Below are 23373 nucleotides of genomic sequence, written 5' to 3'. Positions count from 1 at the left end.
ACATCGTAGGTCCTGAGCCCTCCAGGAGTGATCCCAGAACACAGGCATGTGTGATCTAGTAACAAACAACAACAACAAAAGAATACCTATCACTGTCACTGTCACTGTCATCCCGTTGCTCATCGATTTGTTCGAGCGGGCACCAGTAACGTCTCTCATTGAGAGATTTATTGTTACTGTTTTGGGCGTATCCAATACGCACGGGTAGCTTGCCAGCTCTGCCATGCGGGCTCCATACTCTTGGTAGCTTGCCGGGGCTCTCCGAGAGGGGTGGAGTAATCAAACACGGGTCGGCCACGTGAAAGGCGAACGCCCAACCGCTGTGCTCCAGCCCACCTATTACTAGTTAAATTAAAAATATATTTTTATGTATCTCCAACCATAAGAATTTCTCAAGAAAGAGAACATCCTCAAAAATATTTTGAGAGGGCTAGAGCAATAGCACAGCAGGTAGGGCGTTTGCCTTGCATGCGACCAACCAGGGTTCGATTCCCAGTATCCCATATTTTCCCCTGAGCAGCACCAAGGGTAATTCCTGAGTGCAGAGTCAGGAATAACCTCTGTGGATTGTCAGGTATGACCCAAAAAGCAAAAGAAAAATATTTTTTTTTAATATTTTGAATGTGTGACACTGTCTTGCAGCCTAAGAGGTTGTAGATATATAGAAATGGTAGATATTTTTCAAACCCATTGGTAGCTTACACTTTAAGACAACATGCTGATTTTGACTTTGAGAACTACTCAACAGCCAGAAGGTAAGGAAGTGAATAGGTCAATGAGAAAGGTGAAAAGGTTTCAGCCTAAAAGGAGGGGCTTGTCAATGACTGTAAAAAAGGCACATGCCTTGCATGCGTGTGACCTATTAAAACAAAAAAGAAAAGGGAAATGAAAAAAACCTCAACCCACGAGATAGAAGATAGAACGAAGAGAAGGCAGTGGTGATCAACTGAAAGGGTTAAAGAACAAATGGACCAGAGCCATCACAGAGCAGTTGGGCTCTTTTCTTGCACCTCATTGATCCCTGTCGCCCTGTCAGGAGTGATCCCTGACCAGAGTCAAGAGTAAGCTCTGAGCTTACTGGGTATGACCCCAAAAGAAAAACAAAACAAAAAAACTTTAAAAAGTAGAAACAAGTAATGTCAAAAACCTGCTTAGTTCCAGAATATTTTTTAAGTATTACATCACCAAAAACCTGATATAGCTTACTCTCATAGCTTATTATTTCTGGCATTGTCTCAGAATGTGGATTATCCCCTCAAATTTAGGACTCCATGTCCAGATGCTAAAAAAATATTTCACATTTCCCTTTGTTAGCCACAAAATACTATACTATACCACAGTTTTTACTTTATTCAGTTCATGAATAAATTCTACTTTCTAGATTTTGACCTATAATTTTTTTGTTGGCAATCCATGTACATAGCAAACAGCATTTTACAGCTTTAAAGTAAAGTAGTAGGTTTTCACCTGCATGATAAGATTCAGGGATATGCAGTATTGAATGGGAAAGAAGATCAAAATTTAACCTGAGAGAATATGACAAACACAAAATAGAGAAGTGCCAAAAGGGGAAAAATTAAATTTGTTGATTGTTAAAATTTTACATAACTATCTTTGGAATGGCTTGTTACCACAATTTAATAATAAATCTCCATTCTTCTGTCAAATGAGTCAGGGCAATTGTTGTTCATTTTATATTCCTACAAGAAATGCTATAGCAATATTTTGATAGTTGGTTGAATTTGTGAAAGTTGACCTGAGCTCCAGGGATCTGGATTGAATCAACTGTATACATTTCTTCCATCTCCAAGTCCCATATTATAAGATGTGTACCCATTTTTTTTAAAAAAAGAGGTCTTTCTCATCATAACTTATTTATTTCTCATTATTAAGGAGGGCTGTAGACCTCTGAATGATATCTTGATGAATTATTTCTCATTACTAAAATGGACTAAAGACCTCTGTTTTAGATGCAAACAATCCATGATGGTACATTTATTCAAATAAAGATGGAAGTCTTTAAAGATGCTCACTAAGGTATCTTGTGCAATCTCCTATCGGGATTGTATCTCCGTTTCAGTTTGTATGACACTACCTGTTTTGAATGGGATAAAGACTCATTGTTACTGTTGGGCCTGTTCTCAAACTCAATATTCATCTGGCCTTTTGTGGCTGGCATTTTTATCACGCATTCAGAACAGCTTCCCTTTGCTGATCTGCCATTTTCCTGCAAATCGCTGTTTCACTTGTATGATTTCTAGTGAGACAAGCTTAGACCTGGCTGCCTTTTTCTCAGTAACAGAGAAAAGAAACGTCTCTGGTGCCCGGGCTGCCTAGAAAGTTGATTCATGTGTAAATTATCATTTGGCCTTTATTTGCTTGGCCTGTGGAGAGTACACAGGCAGATAAAAGGCTCGGTAGGTCAGGCCTCAGAACGTGCACGTTCCTCTTGTGGCTGCAGTGGGCGTTGGAATTGTCACAGATTATCAAACATGCTATAGTGTCTTATCATTATTTATTCGCAGTTTTCTGTGGAGAACTTGAACACGGAAGATGTTTCCTGAGACACCAGATACTTCACCCCTATTTGGTTTATCATCTCACATTCTGTTACATATTTGTGTGTACGTGTGTGTGTGTGTGTATGTGTGTGTTTGCCAATGCTGGAATCCAGGACCTCACACATTTAAGGCATGCACTTTACTGCTATGTTATATCCCTGGTCCTAAGTTCAGATTCTAAATAATGAGTTTATGGTTTATTTTTTGAAGTTAGATCTAGTATCTTTAGGTTTCTGCCATTGATGTTCCTGGCTTCCACCTGTCTCCTTTTTCTTTCTCATCTTTTTGATTTGTCCTACTGGGTTGTTGTCCAATTTTGTGTGTGTGTGTGTGTGTGTGTGTGTGTGAACTATGGATACTATCTTGTTCTATCCTATTAGTGAGATAGGATAATATAATACTTTTTGTTTGTTTGTTTTTGGGGTCACACCCAGCAATGCTCAGGGGTTACTCCTGGCTATGCACTTAGGAATTACTCCTGGCAGTGCTTGGGGGACCATATGGGATGCCGAGGATCGAACCCGGGTCGGCCGCGTGCAAGGCAAACGCCCTACCCGCTGTGCTATCGCTCCGGCCCCAGTATAATACTTTTATCAAGGTATATCCTATTAGTCATTGGAGCTGCAGAGTGCTGTTGAAATATGTATATATAACAGCTTCTAGGTACTGTAGAAATTAGTCATAGAAAACTGTAAACAGTGTTAACTGAAACCCAGTTAGTTTTCTTTAAAGTAAAATTATTTAATGTACCTAGATAATTATCTTCACTCTTAAGTGAAGTAAACAAAGGGTTAGTTTGGCTAGTTTTTTAAGTGCATTATACCAGTTTTCTAGCTAATTCTATATAGCTAATTATGACTTTATAAGATGAATTTCTGTATACATAATACTAATCAAATTATATCTTCACTGTCACTGTAACACTGTCATCTCGTTGTTCATCGATTTGCTCGAGTGGGTGCCAGTAACATCTCCATTCGTCCCAACCCATAGATTTTAGCAGCCTCTCCTTACTCATTCTTCCAAATGGTGCCATATTGGAGGCTTTTTCAGGGCCAGGAAAATGAGATCTGTTATTGTTACTGTATTTGGCATATCGAATACACCACGAGGAGCTTGCCAGGCTCTGCCGTGCAAATATATAGTCAAATTATATCTTCAATCTACCTATATTATCAAGCTCTTTTACATATATACAGACATATATGATACAGACATATATGATTCTATAACTTTTATTTCTATACTCTGTATTATGTATATATAACATTATGATACTTGTCATTTTTGAAGTATAAAAATCAACATGTTTTAATACTTTCCTTAGTAAATTAATAATTATTAGAGGACTATTGAGTCATAACTGCTAGCTGTGCTTTTATTGTTATTATAATAAAAGTAAAAGGGAGTATTATAAAATACTACCTTCATTTTTTTCAAAAGCTTTCTTCAGGGAGATTTCTTCACTGTTGAATAAATTATGTTGAGGTGTGGGGAGTAGGAGGAATCATTTTACTTGAAAAAATGTTTGGGTGCCTGAGATCAAACTCAGAATTTCATATATTCTAAGCATATTCTTCACCCCTAAGCTGTATCTGTGCCTGATCCCCCAAAAACTGTAAATTCTATTATAACTTTTGATATTCCTCTAGGGAAAGCTACTCACTATTTAGATCTTCTATACTTGTAATTCACCATTTGATATTTGTCATTGTCGCCAACGTCCGAATAATAGGGACCTCTCCTTTTCTTTAGCCTTTCCTTCTGCTCCCTGCCCTAGACTGAAGCCCCGTCTCTGATCTGGAAGGACAGCACCTCTCTGCTCTCACACCCTGAAGGACATGGAATTCTTCCTGCTCAGTCCCTCCCATAGCCTAAGTTCCGAGTGGCGTAGGGAGGGGACAGGTATACACCAACCTTCTCCAGTGACCAGTTAAATTGCTTCTTTTCTCACTTTCTCCAAGTTTTCCTTTTTTTTTTTAACTTTTCGTTTTAATTTGTTTTAATCACTGTGAATTACACAATTACAAAGTTATTCATCACTAAGTTTCAAGTCTACAGTATTCCAATACCAGTCCCTTCACAGGTGTTCACTTCCCTCCATCAGTGTCCTCCGTTCTCCCCCACCCTCACCCCACAACTTCCCCTGCCTGTCTCTATGGCAGGCACTTATTTTATTTAAAAAAATATTTTATTTAAGAACCATGATTTACAAGGTGACTGAGAGTTGTAGTTTAGGCATACAGTAATTTAACACCAATCCCTCTACAAGTGAGAACTTCCCTCCACCAGGGTTCCCAGATTCCCTCCGTATCCCAACCCCCACTCTGCCCCCATCTGTTACCTTGACAGGCACATTACAAAGTTTCAGTGGTTGTATGGCAGACACTTTTCCGTTCCACCATTTTGCATGTCTCCTTCTAGGCCGAAGTAATTCTTCAAATGTAGCCTAAATGGAAAAGGAAACCCGGAGGAAACCTCCAGGGAGCTTTCCCTCAGAGAAGGGAAAGTTTGGTGTTTCACCAGCTCAGCTACCTTGTTCTTTAGTTCCAAATAGTAGCACTGTAGCGCTACACTGTCATCCCATTGTTCATAGATTTGCTCGAGCGGGCACCAGTAACGTCTCCATTGCGAGTTTATCGAAGACACTTGAGACCTGTGAAAAATCTCTTGGCACAGATAACCTAATTGTTTTAGCACTTGCTTGACTATAGTTGTTTATAGTTTGATTTTAACCAGGAGCGGGAGAAGAGGAAAATAGAGAAGATTGAGTAAAAGTGAGCAAAACTGAAAACATAAAGTTCTCTGGAGCCAACTTGTTTAATTTCACCCTTCTACCCAGGGAAGCACTTAGGAAGCCTGTGGGGAAGAGATCATTTTATTGAGGTTATCTCAGTGCTCCTTCGAACATTCAGGATTCTGAGGAAGTCAGATAACTGTGTTTTTACCTTTTCATTCTTCATCTCTTACCAAAAATACTTAGTTCGATGAATATAAATAGATTTCATATATATGTGTGTATGGAGTGTAGCATGCAAATATAACACTTGGGTATAAGTATCAACACTTGTGGTAATTTTCCTAAGAATATATGGTATACATCTGTGTTGAGATAGGCACACTATAATTATGACAATTAAGGACATTTAAAGGTAGCTAACAGATTTGTTTTGATATATAAGAATTTATTTACCCTCATAACTGAACTCATACAATAGCTCCTGTTTACTTTTATCCATGAAAGGATAATGTGTTTTAATTAAACCCTTTTGTCTACAAGGAATAGAGACCCATTCAGTGAATTTGAATTGAATTTATAGTTTGTCTCCAAAGGAAATTTTTACAGAAAATATATAAGAACTGAACTTATACTGAAATTTTAATTGAAGTCACTTAGACTTTCTAAAGCTGCTTTAATGTCAAATTTATCCAGTCTGTGTTTCTGTAAGGGTACTTGTCGCTTTGTGATTGTACAGTCATTGACAGTTATTGCTGTTGGAAAAATACACTCTCTTACCACTTGTTTCTCAGGAGATCTGGTATTTCTCTAAAGGAATGTTTCTCTTCACTACAAACTGAACAGCTTCTCCTGTGTACTCTTTCTGCTGACTCTTAACTTTAGCAAGCAGCTCTCTCCAGTTTTAACATCACCTCAAATTCATGTCTCCACCAATTCCTGGGTTTCCGCTATTCATGAAATTGTTTTTAGGGGGCTAAAGCCATAGAACAGCGGGTAGGGCTCTTACCTTGCACACTGCCAATCCCAGTTCAATCCACAACACGATAGGTTCCCTGAACTCCACTGGGAGTGATCCTTTAGTGCAGAATATTCCTTAAGCACCCCTATCGTGGCCCCAAAACAAAAAAAATATGTGTATATGACCCCCAGGTCACTATGATTTTAAAAGGTTTTGGTAATTTGATTGCAGTAAAAGGGCTGGTTGGTGAACTTATATGAATGAATAAGTCCTCTAGTATATCAAATTAACAAAGAACTCTCTGCCGTGGGGCACCAAGCGAGAAATATGACCGATTGTTTCAATGTCAGTTCCTCTGGGAAGTCCCCGAGCCAAGATGTTGCAGGCGTGCCACTGCCATCCTGCCACCAGCTACTGTGATTGCCTATGTCAGGTCTCCTTAGTTCTCTCATAAACGAGGGCATGTGGCAACAATCGCTGTATCCTTCTGGTCACTCGTCTGCGCCTGACCCGGCTACTGGCTTATAATCGTGTCCAGGGTGCAGTGTAGTGACTAACATGTGCCTTAAGCCTCTAAGAGTCAAGTGTCTGCGATTGGGAGTTTAGAGCGGCCTCGGGAGCCCAGCACCCCGGCGGCTGGCCCCTCGCTGCGCGTGCGACGCGCACCCCTCCCGGCGGCCCCTGCCCGGCTGCACACCCGGCCGGCCCAGGCCCACCTCGCCCACGCCATGCCGCTCAGGGCAGGCGTCGACTGCATCAAGCAGCTGCTCTTTGGGTTTAACTTGATCAACTGGCTGGTCGGCGTTGGGGTCTTGAGCCTTGGGCTGTGGCTGCGCTTCGACCCGCAGACCCGGAGCATCTTCGAGCAAGAGAACCCCCACTCCAGCTTCTACAGGGGCGTGCTTGCCCTGATTGGCGTGGGCGCGCTCATGGTGCTGGTGGGCTTCCTGGGCTGCTGCGGGGCCAAGCAGGAGTCCCAGTGCATGCTGGTTCTGTTCTTCTGCTTCCTCCTGGCGATATTTGCCGTTGCGTTCCACGCGGCCCTCTGGGGCAGTTCCCACAAGGACAAGCTGATCAAGGAAGTGCAGGATTTTTACATAGAGGCCTACTCGAACCTGAGGAACAAGGATAACCGGCAGAGGGAAGCGCTGAGGGTCATCCACAACGCGCTGAGCTGCTGCGGCGTGGTGGGGGGCGTGGAGCAGTTCATCTCCGACATCTGCCCCAAGAAGGATCTGCTCGGCAGCCTGCAGATGAAGCCCTGCCCTTTGGCCATCAGCGAGATCTTCAACAAGAAATTCCACCTCCTCAATGCGTTGGCCATCGGGATCTCCTTGGTGATGGTCTTCGGCATGGTCTTCAGCATGGTCCTGTGCTCGGCCATCCGCGAGGGCGCACGGAGGGGCTAGGGCAGCGCGTCATCCTGCGCGGGAACACGCACCCCTGAACACCGTCACTCATTCTCCTGAGGCTTAGAGTTGTCATTTTGTTTTGCCATTAACATGAGTCTCATTCTCTGTTTCTAAACAATAGTTTTCATGTTTTTCTTCTTAATGCTATTTCAATTTTGATACTTGTAGTGAAGGGATTGGGGGATATGGTTTACTTTGATAGATAGATAGATAGATAGATAGATAGATAGATAGATATAGATTTGGCATATATTATTCCAATAAGCAAAAATCCTGCAATGAAAAGTACATGAGAGGTATATTTGCTAGACTCTAGACAAAAGATGTTGTTCATAAAGAGAACTCTTTTTTGACTTTACACAGATATAAAATATATATCAAATTTAATCAGGTAAATAAGGGGGGGGGAGAAAAAAAAAACTCTCCTTAGATGTGACCATTTTTGAGTGTTATATTATCAGTATCTGTCACAGGTACTGACTCATCACTCTCCAGGAATCATGTTCTGTTGGTTCTTTCATTTTTTATTTTTTAATCTGAAGTTTCTTCTCTATTCCCAATGCCCCCTCTTAATCCAGGACTTTTTCACTTCCACTTCACTAGTCTTCAATCCCTTTCCCTCTGTGATGTCCCAGCTAAAAATTTTTCATACTCTTTTCTCTATGGGAAAAAAAAAAACAACCTTAATTGAACCCCATTCTTCTTAAAGAAAGAAAATCCAAATTGTCAAATCCTTCACTGTTCATTCCTGCTTAATCTCTTACTGGTTTTTCTACTGCTTTCTTATATTATCTTTCACTCATCCAAAAAAGTCCACCCTGGTCTCCAAATACATTATGAGCATTTCTAGCTACTCTTTGCTTGATAATCTTACTTTTTCAATATTTAACGATTGCTCCTCTTTCAAAACCTCACCTCAAGTTCCACTTTCTTCATAAAGTTCTTCAGTCAAAAGTGATTGCCCGGTTTTATACAATCACTTCTTATTCTATTATCTGGAGAACTTATCTTCTGGTATACGGCTGACTTTAACATCTGCTTCCTTGATTATTGTTTTGTCTTTCATCCAGGGTGATGGGGCAGAGGACTAGAGCACCTGCTTTATCATGCAGGAGGCCCAGGTTCTGTCCCTGCACTCCATGATCCCCCAAGCACTGCCAAAGGCAGCACCCAGCACCCAGCGGGAAGAGCTTCTAAACACCACCTGGTGTGATCCCCAAAATGTGTTCGTTTTTATGTGTATCAAGGTGAAGAGTATACTGCAATCAGAGTGCGTCTGAGTCCTGCTATTAGTGTGAAAGCAGACTTTCCTACACTGGTAGGGTCTTGAGAATTGTATGAAAGGTTTGCGTACAAAAACTCATTAGATTAAAGGCTAGAGTTTATTGTACAGATAAAGTGGAAGGGTCCAGGTCCCTCCCCAGATGTCCAGTCCTCATCTTTACCCGTGAACGACGTCACTACTTTGGTCCTAACATTGCCCTGTCCTGTGCACAATGGCCAGGTCCTGTCCCTGAGACGCTCTCTCTGTCCTGTGTACACTTTCCCCAATGTCCAGCCACAGCCACGAGCATGGGGATGAGACACCTGTGCTCAGCGCCTTGTCACAGCCTGGGTGTCCAAGCTCTGCCTGAATGTGAGCTGTCTTGGACCTCTGAGATAGTACAGGGTTTGAGGTGCTTGCATTTCTTTAACACAGCCCACCCTCGTTCAATTCGTGGCACCATAGATGGTTCCACAAGAACTACCAAACTTGCTAGTAAGAGTTACCTCTATCCTGTCTCTCAGTTAGATTCTAAGCCCCTTTCAGTCTCATTAATTGGATCAATACATATAAAGTTATATAAAGCCCTTAGCTTCTAGAGCAATCTAACCAAATCCTAGAGCACTGTGCTTGGAGGAGCATTTCTCAATTGGCACCATCTGGTTCCCTGTGGGCCCCCAGAATAATCCAAGAGGACCACAGGTAAAATATCAAAATGAGGCATAGCAGTTGGACAAGGGGCTGAAGGGAGGAAACAAGGTCAGAGGGAGCTGTCCTTGAGAAACGCTCTAGATCTCAATAGTTTGTTGCCACTTTCCAGCTGTTAACGATTTTGTTTGTTTGTATTGGGTCCGGGCCATACCCGGCAGTGCCCAGGACTTACTCCCGTTCTTCACTCAGGATAGCTCCATGTGGTTGGAGGGGGAACATAATGGATGCCAGGAATTAAGCCCGGGTGCACGGCATGTAAGACAGCACCCGGTCTGCTGTACTGCCGCTCCCACCCCATGAGCTGCTGACTTGATTTGGCTGCTTCCTGTTTTCACTTGCCACAGAATGAATGCCAAAAAAAAATATTTCTTGATATTTTTTTTTCTGTCTAATGAAGACTTAGATAATGTCTGCTTCTTTTGGTAGCTAAACTCATTCTCATGCTTCACAGAGATGATGTTATGGTACTGCCAGTGGAAACCACATTTGGGCAACATCATGACGTCTAAGTGGCTTTGATTCAAGTTTCAGTATAGATTCTGGTTCCTGCACATTTTCTGTCAAAAAAACCACATTATAGTTGCCAAACTGTGCAATCCTTCCAAGCGTTAGACCCTATTAGGAGTACCATTAAAATGCAGTTCCAAAGGATTATAAAATTCTAATTTTTTTAGCAAAATATGTTCTGTGGAACTTCCTTGAAATTTTAATCAGTCCCTTCTTTCTTAAGGAAAGGTGGTGCTAAAGGTGACAGATTCTCATTTTTGATGGAGGTGATAGTGGTGTTCAACATCACAAGTTTTAGAATCAACCCTGAGGTGGAAATTTTGTAATAAGTTTTATTGTTTTACAAAGTAGTGAGTTTATATAACAATTCTGGTTTATAAGTCACTGAAAAATAAAATTTCAAAAGGACATAATGGGTTTTATCTGCTTTATTTAGCTTCTCACCATATCCTGTATCTTATTTCCCTGCTCAGCCTGCAGGAAAGCAAGTAGTCACCTTTCTCTGATGAATAGTGATGTTGGATGCCTTTTTCTGTGCCTCTTAATGTACCTTGTGATGTGAAGCACCTTTCATATCTTCCTTCTCAGTCTAATTTTATAATTAGATAGTTTGGTTTTCATGGTATTGAGTTGTCTGTTTCTTTTATTTCAGACATTAGCTTTGTTGTATAAATATTATCTTTCATTGCACAAGTTGCCTTTTCATTTTGTTACTGGTTTCTTTTGATGATTAGTTCTTTTTCTTTTTCCTTTTTATTCTTTTCTCCTTTTTTTTTTTTTTTTGAGGGGAATTCTTAGGAAGTCCAGTAATCCAATGGGGCGATTCTCAGCCAACCAGGCCATTAATTCAATTCAAGTATGTAATGCAGCTCATGCCCTCCAGGGTTGGGAATACCCAGGACACGCTGCCACTTTTGGGAGCCTCCAGGGATATATCTGGAAATGTTTGGAGTATTTGCGTGGATGGGCAGGGGTGTGAGGGGGATGACTCCTGTGGTGCCAGGAATCAATCTGGGCAGGTTGATAACTGCTGACTATCCCCAAGCTCCTCCATTTGCTTATTTTCTTCTTCAGTTGCATTTCTTTGGCTTCAAGCCCCAATGATCATTGCCAAGACCAATATCAAAGAGTTTATTTACCCTATGTGTTTTCTTCTAGGAGTTTCTCCTATGATTTCTTTCAGGTGCAACATCAGGTCTTAATCCATTCGTTTTTGTTGTTATTTTTGTTTGGGTGCTACACCTGGCAATGCTTACCTAGTGCTACTCAGGGAACCCTATTGTAGGCTGGGGATAGAATCTGCCTCAGCCATATGCAAAGCAAACACCCTACCCACTGTATCATCTCTCTGGCCCCTCTTAATTCATTTTTACGCATAGTGTAAGATATGGGTCCAGCTTCATTCTTTTGCATGTGGCTGTCCAGTTTCCCAACACCATTATTAAAGAGACTACCATAGGTCCAGAGGGATAGTCCAGGGGTGAAGGCATTTGTCTTGTGCCTTCAAGTCAATCCCAGTTCAGTCCCCAGCACCATGTAGTCCCTCTAGCACAGAGCTGGGATTTGTCATACCACTGGTATGACCAAAATGAAAAAAGAAATTTAAATAAAGAAACTATCATTTCCTCCATTTTATATTCATGACTATTTCATCAAAACTTATTTGACTTGTATATGTTTGCATTTTTTTCTGGTTTTCACTCGTTTCATTGATCTAGTTCAATTTTTTTATTTTTATAAAGTTGTTCACAATAATTTGTTGTACTTAATATTCCAACACCAATCACACCACCATTACACCTACCCACCAGCATATTTCAAATGTTTTGACCCTGATCCCCAAACCTTGACCCCAAGGCAGAACATAACTAATTTATTTTCTATTGCTTGTTATGAATAATCCACTAAAAATGATCCCAAAAAATTTCCTTAGAGTAAACAAAGTGTGTGAAGATTGTTGTATTTCACTCTGGAGCCATTAATCATTAAGCCCTTGTATAAGAGATTACTAACATGTTGTTAAAGGTTCAGCCTTGTGTGATATATATATATATACACATATATATATGTATGTGTGTCTATATATGTGTGTGTGTATGTGCATATATATATATATATATATAAAATTTATCTCCTCAAGATTGGTTGCCTTCTACTTTATACCTTATCAAATGTGGTGTGCTACTCTTGGTAAATTAGCAGCAGCATGCTCTAGGAATTCTAAAATTTTAAGTACCGTTATACATCTTAGTTTTTTTTAACTGGATGGTGACCTTGGGGTCCATAAGCATCTCTGCAGCTTGTTGCTCTCTTCTGAGAAATATATCTCTGAGTCTCTGGATCAAGGCTGTTAATGAGATTATATGGTCCCAGAGGTAGTTTGTGGGCATGAGTGCCAGGCTACCAGAAGTATAGGGAGATGGGGGTAAAGTCACCCATCCCTGACTCCTTCTGAGCCTGGAGATTTCAGTCACAAGTCCTGCATACCTGGGTTTTTCAGCAGATTCACTCATGGATGAAGATGTCCGAGGCTGTGGAGATCAGCCAGGAGCATGATGGCAATTGAGTTCTGGAGATTTTCAGCTGCCATGGCTCTGTTGGGGCGGGGAGGGAAACTCACCCCACCACCCCTCCAGGATGCCCCAGATTAGACAGCCTGGTGCAGGATCCAGAAATATCTCTATGTCATATCGTTCTGTGTTGCTGTCTTCCAAGAGATTTATTTCTGAGTCTGGATCATGCCATTTAGTTCTCTTTTTATGTTCAAACCATACTGTTTGGATTACTGTGGCTTTAGAATATATCATGCAATCAGAAAGTGTTCTGTTTTCGACTCTTTTCATTTTCAAGTATGTTATGCTAATCAAAACCTGTTTAGTATACAGATATTTGTTCTATTTCTAAGAAAACTGGTTGAAATTCTGATAGAGATGGCAATGGTCCTATGAATTGCTTTTGCTAATATGGACACTATTAACAATGATAATTCTTCCAGTGATCGTATTATATCTTTCCATTTATTTTGCTTCAGTTTTTTATTAATGTCAATTTTCACATACAGATCATTTACTTTCTTGCTTAAATTTATTCTCTGGCATTTTAATTTTTTATATATGTTTAACTGGTACTGTTTTCTAATATCTTTTCTGGTATTAACTTCTGTTGATGGTCAATAAAAGTTTAAGGAAGAAGAGAATCAAACCTAACATAACATCAGACTCAATGGTGAGTCTGACTCATAGAACAGACCGCATTACATATAAATATCTAGAAAATATCATTTAAATCTAGCTTATGGGGCCAAAGGCAGTGCAACGGTGTGGTGCTCACCTTGCCTGAAGCTGACCAGAATTCAACCCAGGGCAGCACAAACGACCCACTGAGCCCCACCTGAATACAGCTGAGTATGACCCGTAAAGAAATAAAAATTTTTTTAAAGAAAAAAACATTCTATTTCCTGAGGGAAAAGTTTTATACATCCTCATATTTATCTAATGTGGATAGTAGCCATTTATATAAGGAAAAACTATGGGGAAAAAATACAGCATTGTTTTCAAAAAAAAAAAAAAACACATGTAGCAGATGTAATTTTTATGGTTTCTAAAAAAATCGGTATCTATGTTCGTTTGTTTTGCTGAAGGTACAGTACAGTAAATATATAGCATGTCAGTTTAATTGGAGAGATTGTAATGCAACGCCATTTCTCTTATAAGCATAATTCACGTATCTAAATTCAAGTTCTTTTTGCTTGGGGGCCATAACCTCAATGCTTAGGGCTTACTTCTGTCTCTGCACTCAGGGATCATATCTGGTGGTGCTTGATGGACCTTATGGGGTGCCGGGACCAAACTCAGGTCGACCATATGCAAGGCGAATTCTCTACCAGATGTACTGCTGCTCTGACCCCTAAATTTAGTTTCCTATGTAGCATTTACAATTTCATACATTTAGTGGACTGGAGCAGTAGCACAGCAGGTAGGGCGTTTGCTTTGCATGCGGCCAACCCAAGTTCGATTCCTCCGCCCCTCTCGGAGAGCCCAGCAAGCTACTGAGAGTATCTCGCCCACACAGCAGAGTCTGGCAAGCTACCCGTGGTGTATTCTATATGCCAAAAAACAGTAACAGGTCTCACAATGGAAACGTTACTGTGCCCACTTGAGCAAATTGATGAGCAACAGGATGACCATGACCGTGACCAGTGTTATTTGCAATAAAGTACTGTTTACAAATTAGGCAGGTGTGTCTTGAATTGCTTCCAAGATCACTTTGGTACTGTCATCTCACTTTTCTTTGTGTGCCCACTGCCATTCAGTGTCTGCCATAGACAAGACAATTAGGAGGTGTCTGGACAAAGATGGACTGACGTTTTGCAAGGTATTACACAATCTGTAATTTTCAGAGCAGCATTGTGTTTGCACATACTGGATGTTTTTATTAGCATCTCTATATTGGGAAGCATTTTTCATATCCATTTTATAACATATTCTGTTGATTGCTGACAATGTGTAAAGCATGTGATGGAAAATCAAGTATGTCATGTTTACAAGAAAGACAGGAAGGCCCAAGGAAACTTACTCTTCTACTTTGTTCCTCAATGGTTAGTAACTAAAGCAGTGATCTTGCCAACAGGACTTATAGCCCAGGTTTTCTACCCCTGTAGTAGTTTTTCAGAGAATAATGCCTGTTAACTCCTCCTAAATTCAAAGGATGTAAATTGATACTGTTATCTGTGTTCTTAGGGAAACCACAGGTTCTGTGATAGTGATATTCCATTTATCTTATCTCTGATCTACAGATACTGGAGCCTGTTAACTTATTTCTTTATCCACGTCTCAGTTTCTTCTCTGACATAGGAAGGTGTCACTATTTACAGATGTTTGTATTCCATATCCACAGTTTATCTAAGGTCTGACATAGGCAAGTATTAAGCAACTAGCCTCTGATTGGCGCATTTGGGCAGCACCAAAAAAATGTAAAAGGTGTGGATGCTCCCTTGTCTTTAACATGCTTTATCTAACAAATATAGACCCTTGGGAGGCCTTGTTGAAACATAGATCTTTCTATAAATTATGAGGTTTTTACCAGATAAAAGTTAATGCAAGGTCCTCAAGGTACATTTATGCATGGCTTTAAATGTACCCTGAACAGATTTCCAAAAATTACCATACAACGTTATAAGTAATGTTGGCCTATCTTTTGGAGGAGAAAAGAGAAGAATGATGTGTCAAGTGTGTGTCTATTTCTTTGAAAGCATGTTAATGTCAAAATAATGAAATGTTCCTTGTATTTCCAGAGATTATTAACAATCATATTTTTATTATCATTTTCCTCAAATGATTGGGTTACTGAGTATAACAGGCATATCATCTGGTTAGAGGCAAAACGTACTTTAGCTAATCATTTTTAGCGTTTTGAACATAGCACCTATATTTTGTAAAATGCATTTTAAGAATTTCTGTGTTTTTTTTCCACAATAGTATACTCTCTTCTCTGGCATTTATGTATGCTTTTTTGCCTCATTTGTTTGTTTGTTTGTTTGTTTGCTTGTTTGGGGCGCACACCCAGCGGTGCTCAGGGATCACTCCTAGCAGGCTCAGAGACAGTACAATGTGCCAGGGATCAAACCCTAGTTGGTCACTTAGAAGGCAAGCACCTTTCCCGCTGATTTAAGTACTTCTCAGAAAATTCATTTTAGTTTTAATTCACTTCAGCATTCCTCAAATGTGCCTGCTGTTTCAGAAGATTTGCTAACTGGTCTCATCAGCTAGTGGGTGTTTCTTCCATGCCTGTGATGGGCTGGGCACCCATGCAGGAACAGGGATGGGGGGCAGAGCCAACCTAGCAAAATGCAGCCCTAAAGGACTTTGCATCTTTCAGTTGGTGCAAGCCCACAATCGACATTTTAAACCAAAAGCAATCGAATGAATAAAGAGACAAATTAATGATTGCCGATGCGTGTCTTATGACAGACGGGGTAATGGACTTGGGAGCTGGGGGTGGAAGCGAGGAGGGCAGATAATCTCCTTTAGCAGAGACTGCCCTGTGTGACACGTCCCCTCTCCATTCTCTTCTCCCTTTGAGGCTGCCTCCCTGCTACTGGCACTGCCTTCCGTCGAGCCAACACCATGTGCTCTTGTACCGCATGGGCAGAGCCGTGTAACACCACTGATCTGTCTGGAGTGTTCGAAGTTGTGTTCACAAACGAACCTCAGACCCGAGCAACGTGCTGTAGCCATCTCTTCAGACCCTAATTATTAAAATTTTAGAATACCTAGAGCCCACAGCCACCCTTGCAGGTGCGCGACATTATATTATATTCATAATAAGCAATACAAAACTGTCTAGCATTGTCTTTTTGGCAGGGAAAGAAAGAGAAAGAGAAAAAGAGAAGGGGCAGGAGCGATAGCACAGCGGGTAGGGCATGTGCCTTGCACGTGGCCGACCTGGGTTCGATTCCCAGCATTCCATATGGTCGGTGCAGAGCCAAGAGTAACCCCTGTGCATCGCTGGGTGTGACCCAAAAAGAAAAAAAAATGTAAGTCTACTCTGGAAATGGGTCCGAGTCAAGGCCAGAAACAATAGCACAGTGGCTCAGAACCCTGCCTCACAAGTTACAAGTTCAAATTCTGGCTGTCCCGTATGTGCCCAGTTTGATGGTGGCAGCTTTGCTGCCTGTAATCCCTGGTGCAACAGAGTAGTGCAAAAGGGTTCCAACCCCTGGCAAGCCCCAAAACTAAATCGAGGCACCAACATCTAGGCCAGGAAGTGCAAATGTTGGCAAACATATGTGAGAGAACCCTAACCATTACTGTGGGCCTTAAAGAGTGTGACTCCAGGGGCTGGAGTGATAGCACAGAGGGTAGGGCATTTGCCTTGCATGCGGCCGACCCGGGTTCAAATCCCAGCATCCCATATGGTCCCCTGAGCACCGCCAGGGGTGATTCCTGAGTGCATGAGCCAGGAGTGACCCCTGCGCATTGCTAGGTGTGACCCAAAAAGCAAAAAAAAAAAGAGTGTGACTCCAACAAGCACTGCAGCTGAAGGAGAGCGTACCTCGGTGGACACTGCAGCCAGGTGTGCAAACTCAACCTTACCTGCAGCCCCTGCAAGCACCACAGCTAAAGATGCAGAAGCGCCACACCCAGCCATGTGTGTATCTGGCCATCTCAGCAGCAGCAGTGGGAGGGAGAGGAGTGGGGCACAGAAGCACAGTTGGGGGTCTGACAGATAGGACTTGCCTTGCATACAGCCAACCCAGTTTAACCCCCAGAACGATGCATGTCCCCCAAGCCCTAAATAAATTAAATAAGAGAAAAGTTTCTAAACAACAAAGTGATGATAAAAGTTTTAGAGGTAACAAAGGAGGACTTTGATTTTTTTTTTAATGCGGGGTCTTTATATGGAGTATATTCAAGTAATTCTATAAGAAATAAATAAGCACTAACATTCTGTAGGTAATCAAGGTAAGTAATAATGTGGCAGAACATAGGCATGTAAAAATGAATGAGGATAATATGATAGAAATGACATCAGAGAGGCCAGAGAGATAGTAGAGTAGGTAAGGCACTTGCTTTGTACATGGCTTACCAGGGTTTGATCCCCACATCCCATCTGGTCCCCTTAGCATTGCCAGGAGCATTGCCCCTTAGCATTGCCCCTTAGCATTGAACTCCTGAGGGCACAGCCAGGACTAACTCCTGAGCATTGCCAGGTATGGCCCCAAAACCAAAGAATATGTATATAAAGTGATATCGAAGAGAAGGAAATAGTATGAGATGTCCCCACTCTAGATGCTCTAATGTAAAAAGTGATGTAAAAAGTGCATTTGTGTGACCTGAGAAAAAAAACATAGACCAAAAAATTCAAGCTGAAGAAAGACAGAAACTACTGAATGCTTCTGCTGCAGTGTCCATTGCTCTGATATATGAGGCCTGTGAGTGGAGCGAGAAAGGCCCACAGGCGTCGCCGTAGGGCTGGGAATTCTTCAGATTTCTAGTTACGAGCCCTCACTAAGGTCACCATAAACACTCTTCTGGGAGGTCTTTGCAGAACGTGTGACCATTAAGCATTTCAGGAAGGTCATTGCCATTGAAAATATTCAGACTCCCCACTGATTTTTTACATATTGCCGTTTTATAAACTTTTCAAGGACAAAGACAAAAATGCCAGATTCATTTTGACAGCCTCACATCTAGCAGTGCCTGGAATATAGGAACAATTCAGTTCTGAACTGAACTATATTCTGATGCAAAATCAGAGACTCTCCTTTAAGTAACCCGTTCATTCAAATACTCAGCACACAGGGGCCGGAGCGATAGCACAGCGGGTAGGGCGTTTGCCTTGCACACGGCCAAGCCGGGTTCGATCCCTGGCATCCCATATGGTCCCCTAAGCACCTCCAGGAGTAATTCCTGCAAAAGCCAGGAATAACCCCTGAGCATCACTGGGTGTGACCCAAAAAAGAAAAAAAAAAAACAGCACACAGATGCATAAGTTAAAAACACCAACTCATGTTTCTGGCCTGAGAGATGGTACAGAGATGCTTGCCTTGCATGTGGCCATGGCTGCAGTGATCCAGATTCAAGCCCCCAGTACTTCATAGGGTCCCCCAAGCACTACTTGGAAGGACCCTTGAGCACAGAGCCAGGTGTAACCCCTGAGCACTGCAGTGTGCGGCCCCACAACCAGTTTTCAGAATTAGTCCAGATATTGCTTCTGCCAAATCTGTGATGTGAGCATTTTATCTCACATCTCCAGACGTTAGTTTCTGTGACTCCAGTTTAGAGATCTGCATTACCAACTTCACTGGTTTGTTAAAAGGACAGAATCTAATAATACACTTGAAAGTAAACTGAAAGATACCAAGTGCTATTGCAAGTAACTCTGACCAGTAGTATCAGTTACTGTAATGGTGGACGGGGTCTTCAGTCATTTAAAATGCTGGATACAGTAAAGTGAGCAGGCTTCTTATGAGAGTGTCTTCTCAAAACATTCATTGGAATTAATTATATAAAGCAGGGCCTGGAGCGATAGGGGAGCGGGTAGGGCATTTGCCTTGCACGAGGCCGACCTGGGTTCAATTCTCAGCATCCCATGTGGTCCCCTGAGCACTGCCAGAGGTAATGCCTGAGTGCAGAGCCAGGAGTAACCCCTGAGCACTACCAGGTGTGACCCAAAAAGAAAAAATATATATATATAAAGCTATGAGGATGGTTTTGAATGGGAACTAATGTCTTCTTTCTGTAATTAGAGAAAAGATAGAATCAAATTCATGTAAATCTTTCTAAACATTCAAATAAGAATACTCACCTTCATTATTATTTTTATTTTTTTCCTTTCCACTTTCATTTTTCAAGCATGACTGGGTACCAGCACTACACTTGTGCTTCACTATATCTCTTCACAAACCCTACATTGCAGGGATTTCTTGTTGTAAGTCCAGTTTTACAAATTAACAACAAAGAGGGCCAGGGTGATAGTACAGGGGCAGGGTACTTGGCTCGTACACAGTGGAACCAGGCTCAATCCTCAGCATTCCACATGGTCCCCTGAGCACCTCCAGGAGTGATTTCTGAGCACAGAAGTAGGAGCAAATCCTGAACACGACTGGGTGTGACCCATAAAACAACAAAAAAAATACCAAAAAAAAATTAAAATTTTCAAATAGGAAAGAGCTCTTATATTTAAGAAAACTAGCTCTGAAAAGTGAGTGACTTAACAGTTACTTTCTCACTTTGACTCTTTCTTTTTCCCCCCTCTGTTGCAACTGTAGTTCATGTCTGTTTTTTATCTAGATTAAAACATTTTAGGGAGTGTCTAAATATAAAATTTAATTTATAACTAAAAGTCCAAAAATCAAAAATTCGTGGGTCAGATTTGTTTAAGAAATGGTATTCATTGAAGTTACCCTTTTGGTGCCTCAGTGCATTGAAGCCTCTTTAAAAAAAAAAAAAATCCAGGGGCTGGAGCAATAGCACAGCGGGTAGGGCGTTTGCCTTGCACGTGGCCGACCCAGGTTCGATTCCCAGCATCCCATATGGTCCCCTGAGCACCGCCAGGAGTGATTCCTGAGTGCAGAGCCAGGAGCAACCCCTGTGCAATGCCAGGTGTGACCCCCCAAAAAAGGAAAAGAAAACAAAAAAAAAGGGCATATTCAAAAGCTGTTGGATTATATCAAAAGAACTCCAACCCAGTGGAATTCTACTGGCCAAATCTGGAACTATCTGAGCATCAGTGGAAAAGAGATTGTAACTAATTATAACCTTCAATCGAAAAATTAAAAAAAAAAATCCAGGGCTGGAGTCATAGCACAGCAGGTAGGGCTTTTGCCTTGCACATGGCTGACCTGGGTTTGTTTCCCAGCATCCTATATGGTCCCCTGAGCACCGCCAGGAGTAATTCCTGAGTGCATGAGCCAGGAGAGACCCCTGTGCATTGCTGGGTGTGATCCAAAAAGCAAAAAAATTAAAAAATCTGCAGTGAGATTTCCTAAACTTTTTCCTAAAGAGGCTGAATTTCCTTAACTTCAAAGAGGCTACTGAGATCACACCAAGGCAAGAGTTCCATGGACTAAAACTATAGGAAAGTTGCCTAGGGACTGGATGTAGCTGAATGGGCTGTGGGAACATGTGTTTGTCATGTGAGAGGCCCGGGTTTTGTCCCTAGCACCGCTGGTTTTTCTGATTCTGACCCCAACTAATAAAAAGAAATAACAAATTCAGGTTGATTTTGTATAAGATTATATCCTAAGAGATGATTGAATTTATTTTATTATTGAAAATGTTGTTTTATTTGTTTTTAAGAGTGTTTAAATCAGTTATTTTAAACCAGTGTAAGCTTTTCAACGTCAAGGGTAAACCAGTAGCAGAACTATTTTCCACTGCCTCTTCTAAGACCAGAAGAAAAAAATGAAGAACATTTATTCACTTAGCCCTGTGAGACCAGGATCCTCCTATTATTTAAGAGTTATTTAAAACTTCTCTTGAGTGAGTACAGTTTGAGACCAGTTTGAACTTTAAGTACTTTTTTAATCAACTCAAAAAAAAAGTAGTACATTGCCTGTCTTTTATTCTTAGAAAACATTAAGTACATTGCCTGTTTTTGTTACTTCATTGTCATATATTTTATTAAAATGCCATCAAGTTTAAATTATTATTATGTGCCCATTAGTTCTGCTGCCTTGGGATGTAATGACTCATATTAGTAGTCTATATAATAAAAAGGGTTGGTGAATTTTTACTGAACTGTCCTTTTGGGGCCATAATGTTTAACATTCTCTGGAAGCTTTGCCAATCCTTTAGTGATAAAGTGCTTTTACACTGTCTTTATCATTGACAAGTTCATAAGGACCAGCACTGCCTGTTACCTGTAAATGTTGAACTTAACACCACGTTAAACTGACAGGTCGCTTAGTTGGAGAGTTACCAAGGATATATGATTAGAATGTCATGATCTTATAAGCAAATAAGGTGATTTTGTAATCTTGTTAGCAGTAATTTTTAGATTGGTCACTGCAATTTAGTAGATGAGTCATCTTTTAGAGGTAAAGTTACCAAGTACCGTTTAATTATGACATAGTCTTCTGCTAATTTTTTTTCATCATTGCCGGGGAAAGGGGGGAAGACTGGTATAGGCCAGTTAGTTAAAATATAACTATATTGACTTTTTAAAAATTTTTCTTAAGGCTTCATGATTTATAAAGTTGTTCATAATAGAGTTTCATAGCACAGTGTTCCAATACCCATTCCACCATCAGTATAAACTTGCCTCCACCAGTGTCCCCAGGGTCCCTCCTCTACCCCAGCCTGCCTCCTTGACAAGCACATTTTTCAGTTTGGTTCTTGTCATTGTGCTTGTAGTGTTGCTGGCTTTGTGGTTTGGACCATCTTTATTCTCTTTATTCTTTAGCCTGGATGCTTCTCATTAATGAGCTTTCAAGTTCATTGAAGCTTTCTTCTACCTTTAGTTAGCTATTTATTCTGCTCTGTGGTTTCTCGTTTAGATACTATAGGGGGCTGAGAAGATGATTTCAAGGACTGGAGGGCTTGCTTTGCATGTGGAAGCCCCAAGTTCAGTCCCCAGCACCTCAGGTCCAACTGAACATAATTGAAGAACCCCAAGAACCCCCCAAGAGCTGCCAGGTGTAAAATGAGCAACAACAACAAAAAGATGTATTCTAGAGTTCTAGTAATTCCACTTGGCTCTTTCCTAAGATTCAGCTTGTTAAAATACTCCCCAGATTGGAGAGATGGTATACAGTGGCTGGGGCACTCACCTAGTATTTGTCTGATTGGCACCTCAATATGGTTCCCCAAGCACCACCAGGAGTGATCCCTGAGCACAGCAAAACAAAACAAAAATGTTCTCCTTCCCTTGGGCTCAGAGACAAGCCAAAGGACTGGTTGTGTGTGTTTTATAAGGAAGCCTCAAGTTTGATCCCAGCATCAATGGATTTGGCCTCCAAAAATGAAAGTATTTTCTTTCCCTCCTATGACCTTCTCTTTTAAGTCCATGAGCATATTTATAGTAACTGTCTTAAATCCTTTGCTCATTCCAACATCTAGGTCATCTTTGATTTTCTTTCTTTTATGTTTTCTCAAACCGCCTTCACTGTGACTCACATTTTCCAGTTTCTTTGCATATCTAGTAACTTCTTTTTATATGATGGACATTATAGTTAATAAGTCCTTGGCTTCTGTGATACTCTTTTTATTTGGGGTTTTTCCTCTCTCTCTTTCATTTTGGGGCCACATGTGGTCATGCTAGGGAGCTACTCTCCACTCAGTGCTCGAAGAGCACTCCCTGTAGTGCTCGACCTCGCAATGCTGTCAAGCCTCCCGCATGCAAAGCTGTGCTGAGTTCATTGCGCTGCCTCTCCAGCCCTGTGCTGCTCTTTTAAAATACCATTTGCTTTTGGTTTTGCCCCTATAGTCACTGTTTTTGCAGTGACTAGGGACCACACACACTTGGCAGTGTTTACCAGTGTGTGGTGCTTGCTGGGGGTCACACACGTCGGGTTGCAGTGCTGGTGCACTCCTGTCGCAGTACTCCGGAGATTGTACACTTCGTTGTGTTGCTGGGAGTCAGCAAAACCCCTGGAATCACACCAAGGTTTGTGGGGTGGTGCTGGGGCTCAGACTTCTTAACCCTACCAGCCTCCTGCCTGTGTGCAGGTCCTATGCCTCTGAGTATCCTTCTGAGGACTAGTTTTTCTTCTGGAG

At 41.3% G+C, this 23373-nt stretch overlaps 2 protein-coding genes across 5 annotated transcripts in view; both read left to right on the top strand.

Annotated features, from left to right (window-relative positions):
* FAM172A (family with sequence similarity 172 member A) overlaps positions 1-23373 on the top strand; it is a 452093-nt gene that overhangs the window by 405656 nt on the left and 23064 nt on the right. The window lies entirely within an intron of this gene.
* LOC101553704 (CD9 antigen-like) lies at positions 6988-7668 on the top strand. Its single transcript, XM_055123874.1, has one exon. The coding sequence runs from the start codon at positions 6988-6990 to the stop codon at positions 7666-7668; it is 681 nt and encodes a 226-aa protein (XP_054979849.1).

This window comes from Sorex araneus, chromosome 1, assembly GCF_027595985.1.
Source record: "Sorex araneus isolate mSorAra2 chromosome 1, mSorAra2.pri, whole genome shotgun sequence".
NCBI classification, from domain to species: domain Eukaryota; kingdom Metazoa; phylum Chordata; class Mammalia; order Eulipotyphla; family Soricidae; genus Sorex; species Sorex araneus.
The sequence above is the reverse complement of the archived record's forward strand: the minus strand, read 5'-3'. Positions and strand labels throughout refer to the sequence as shown.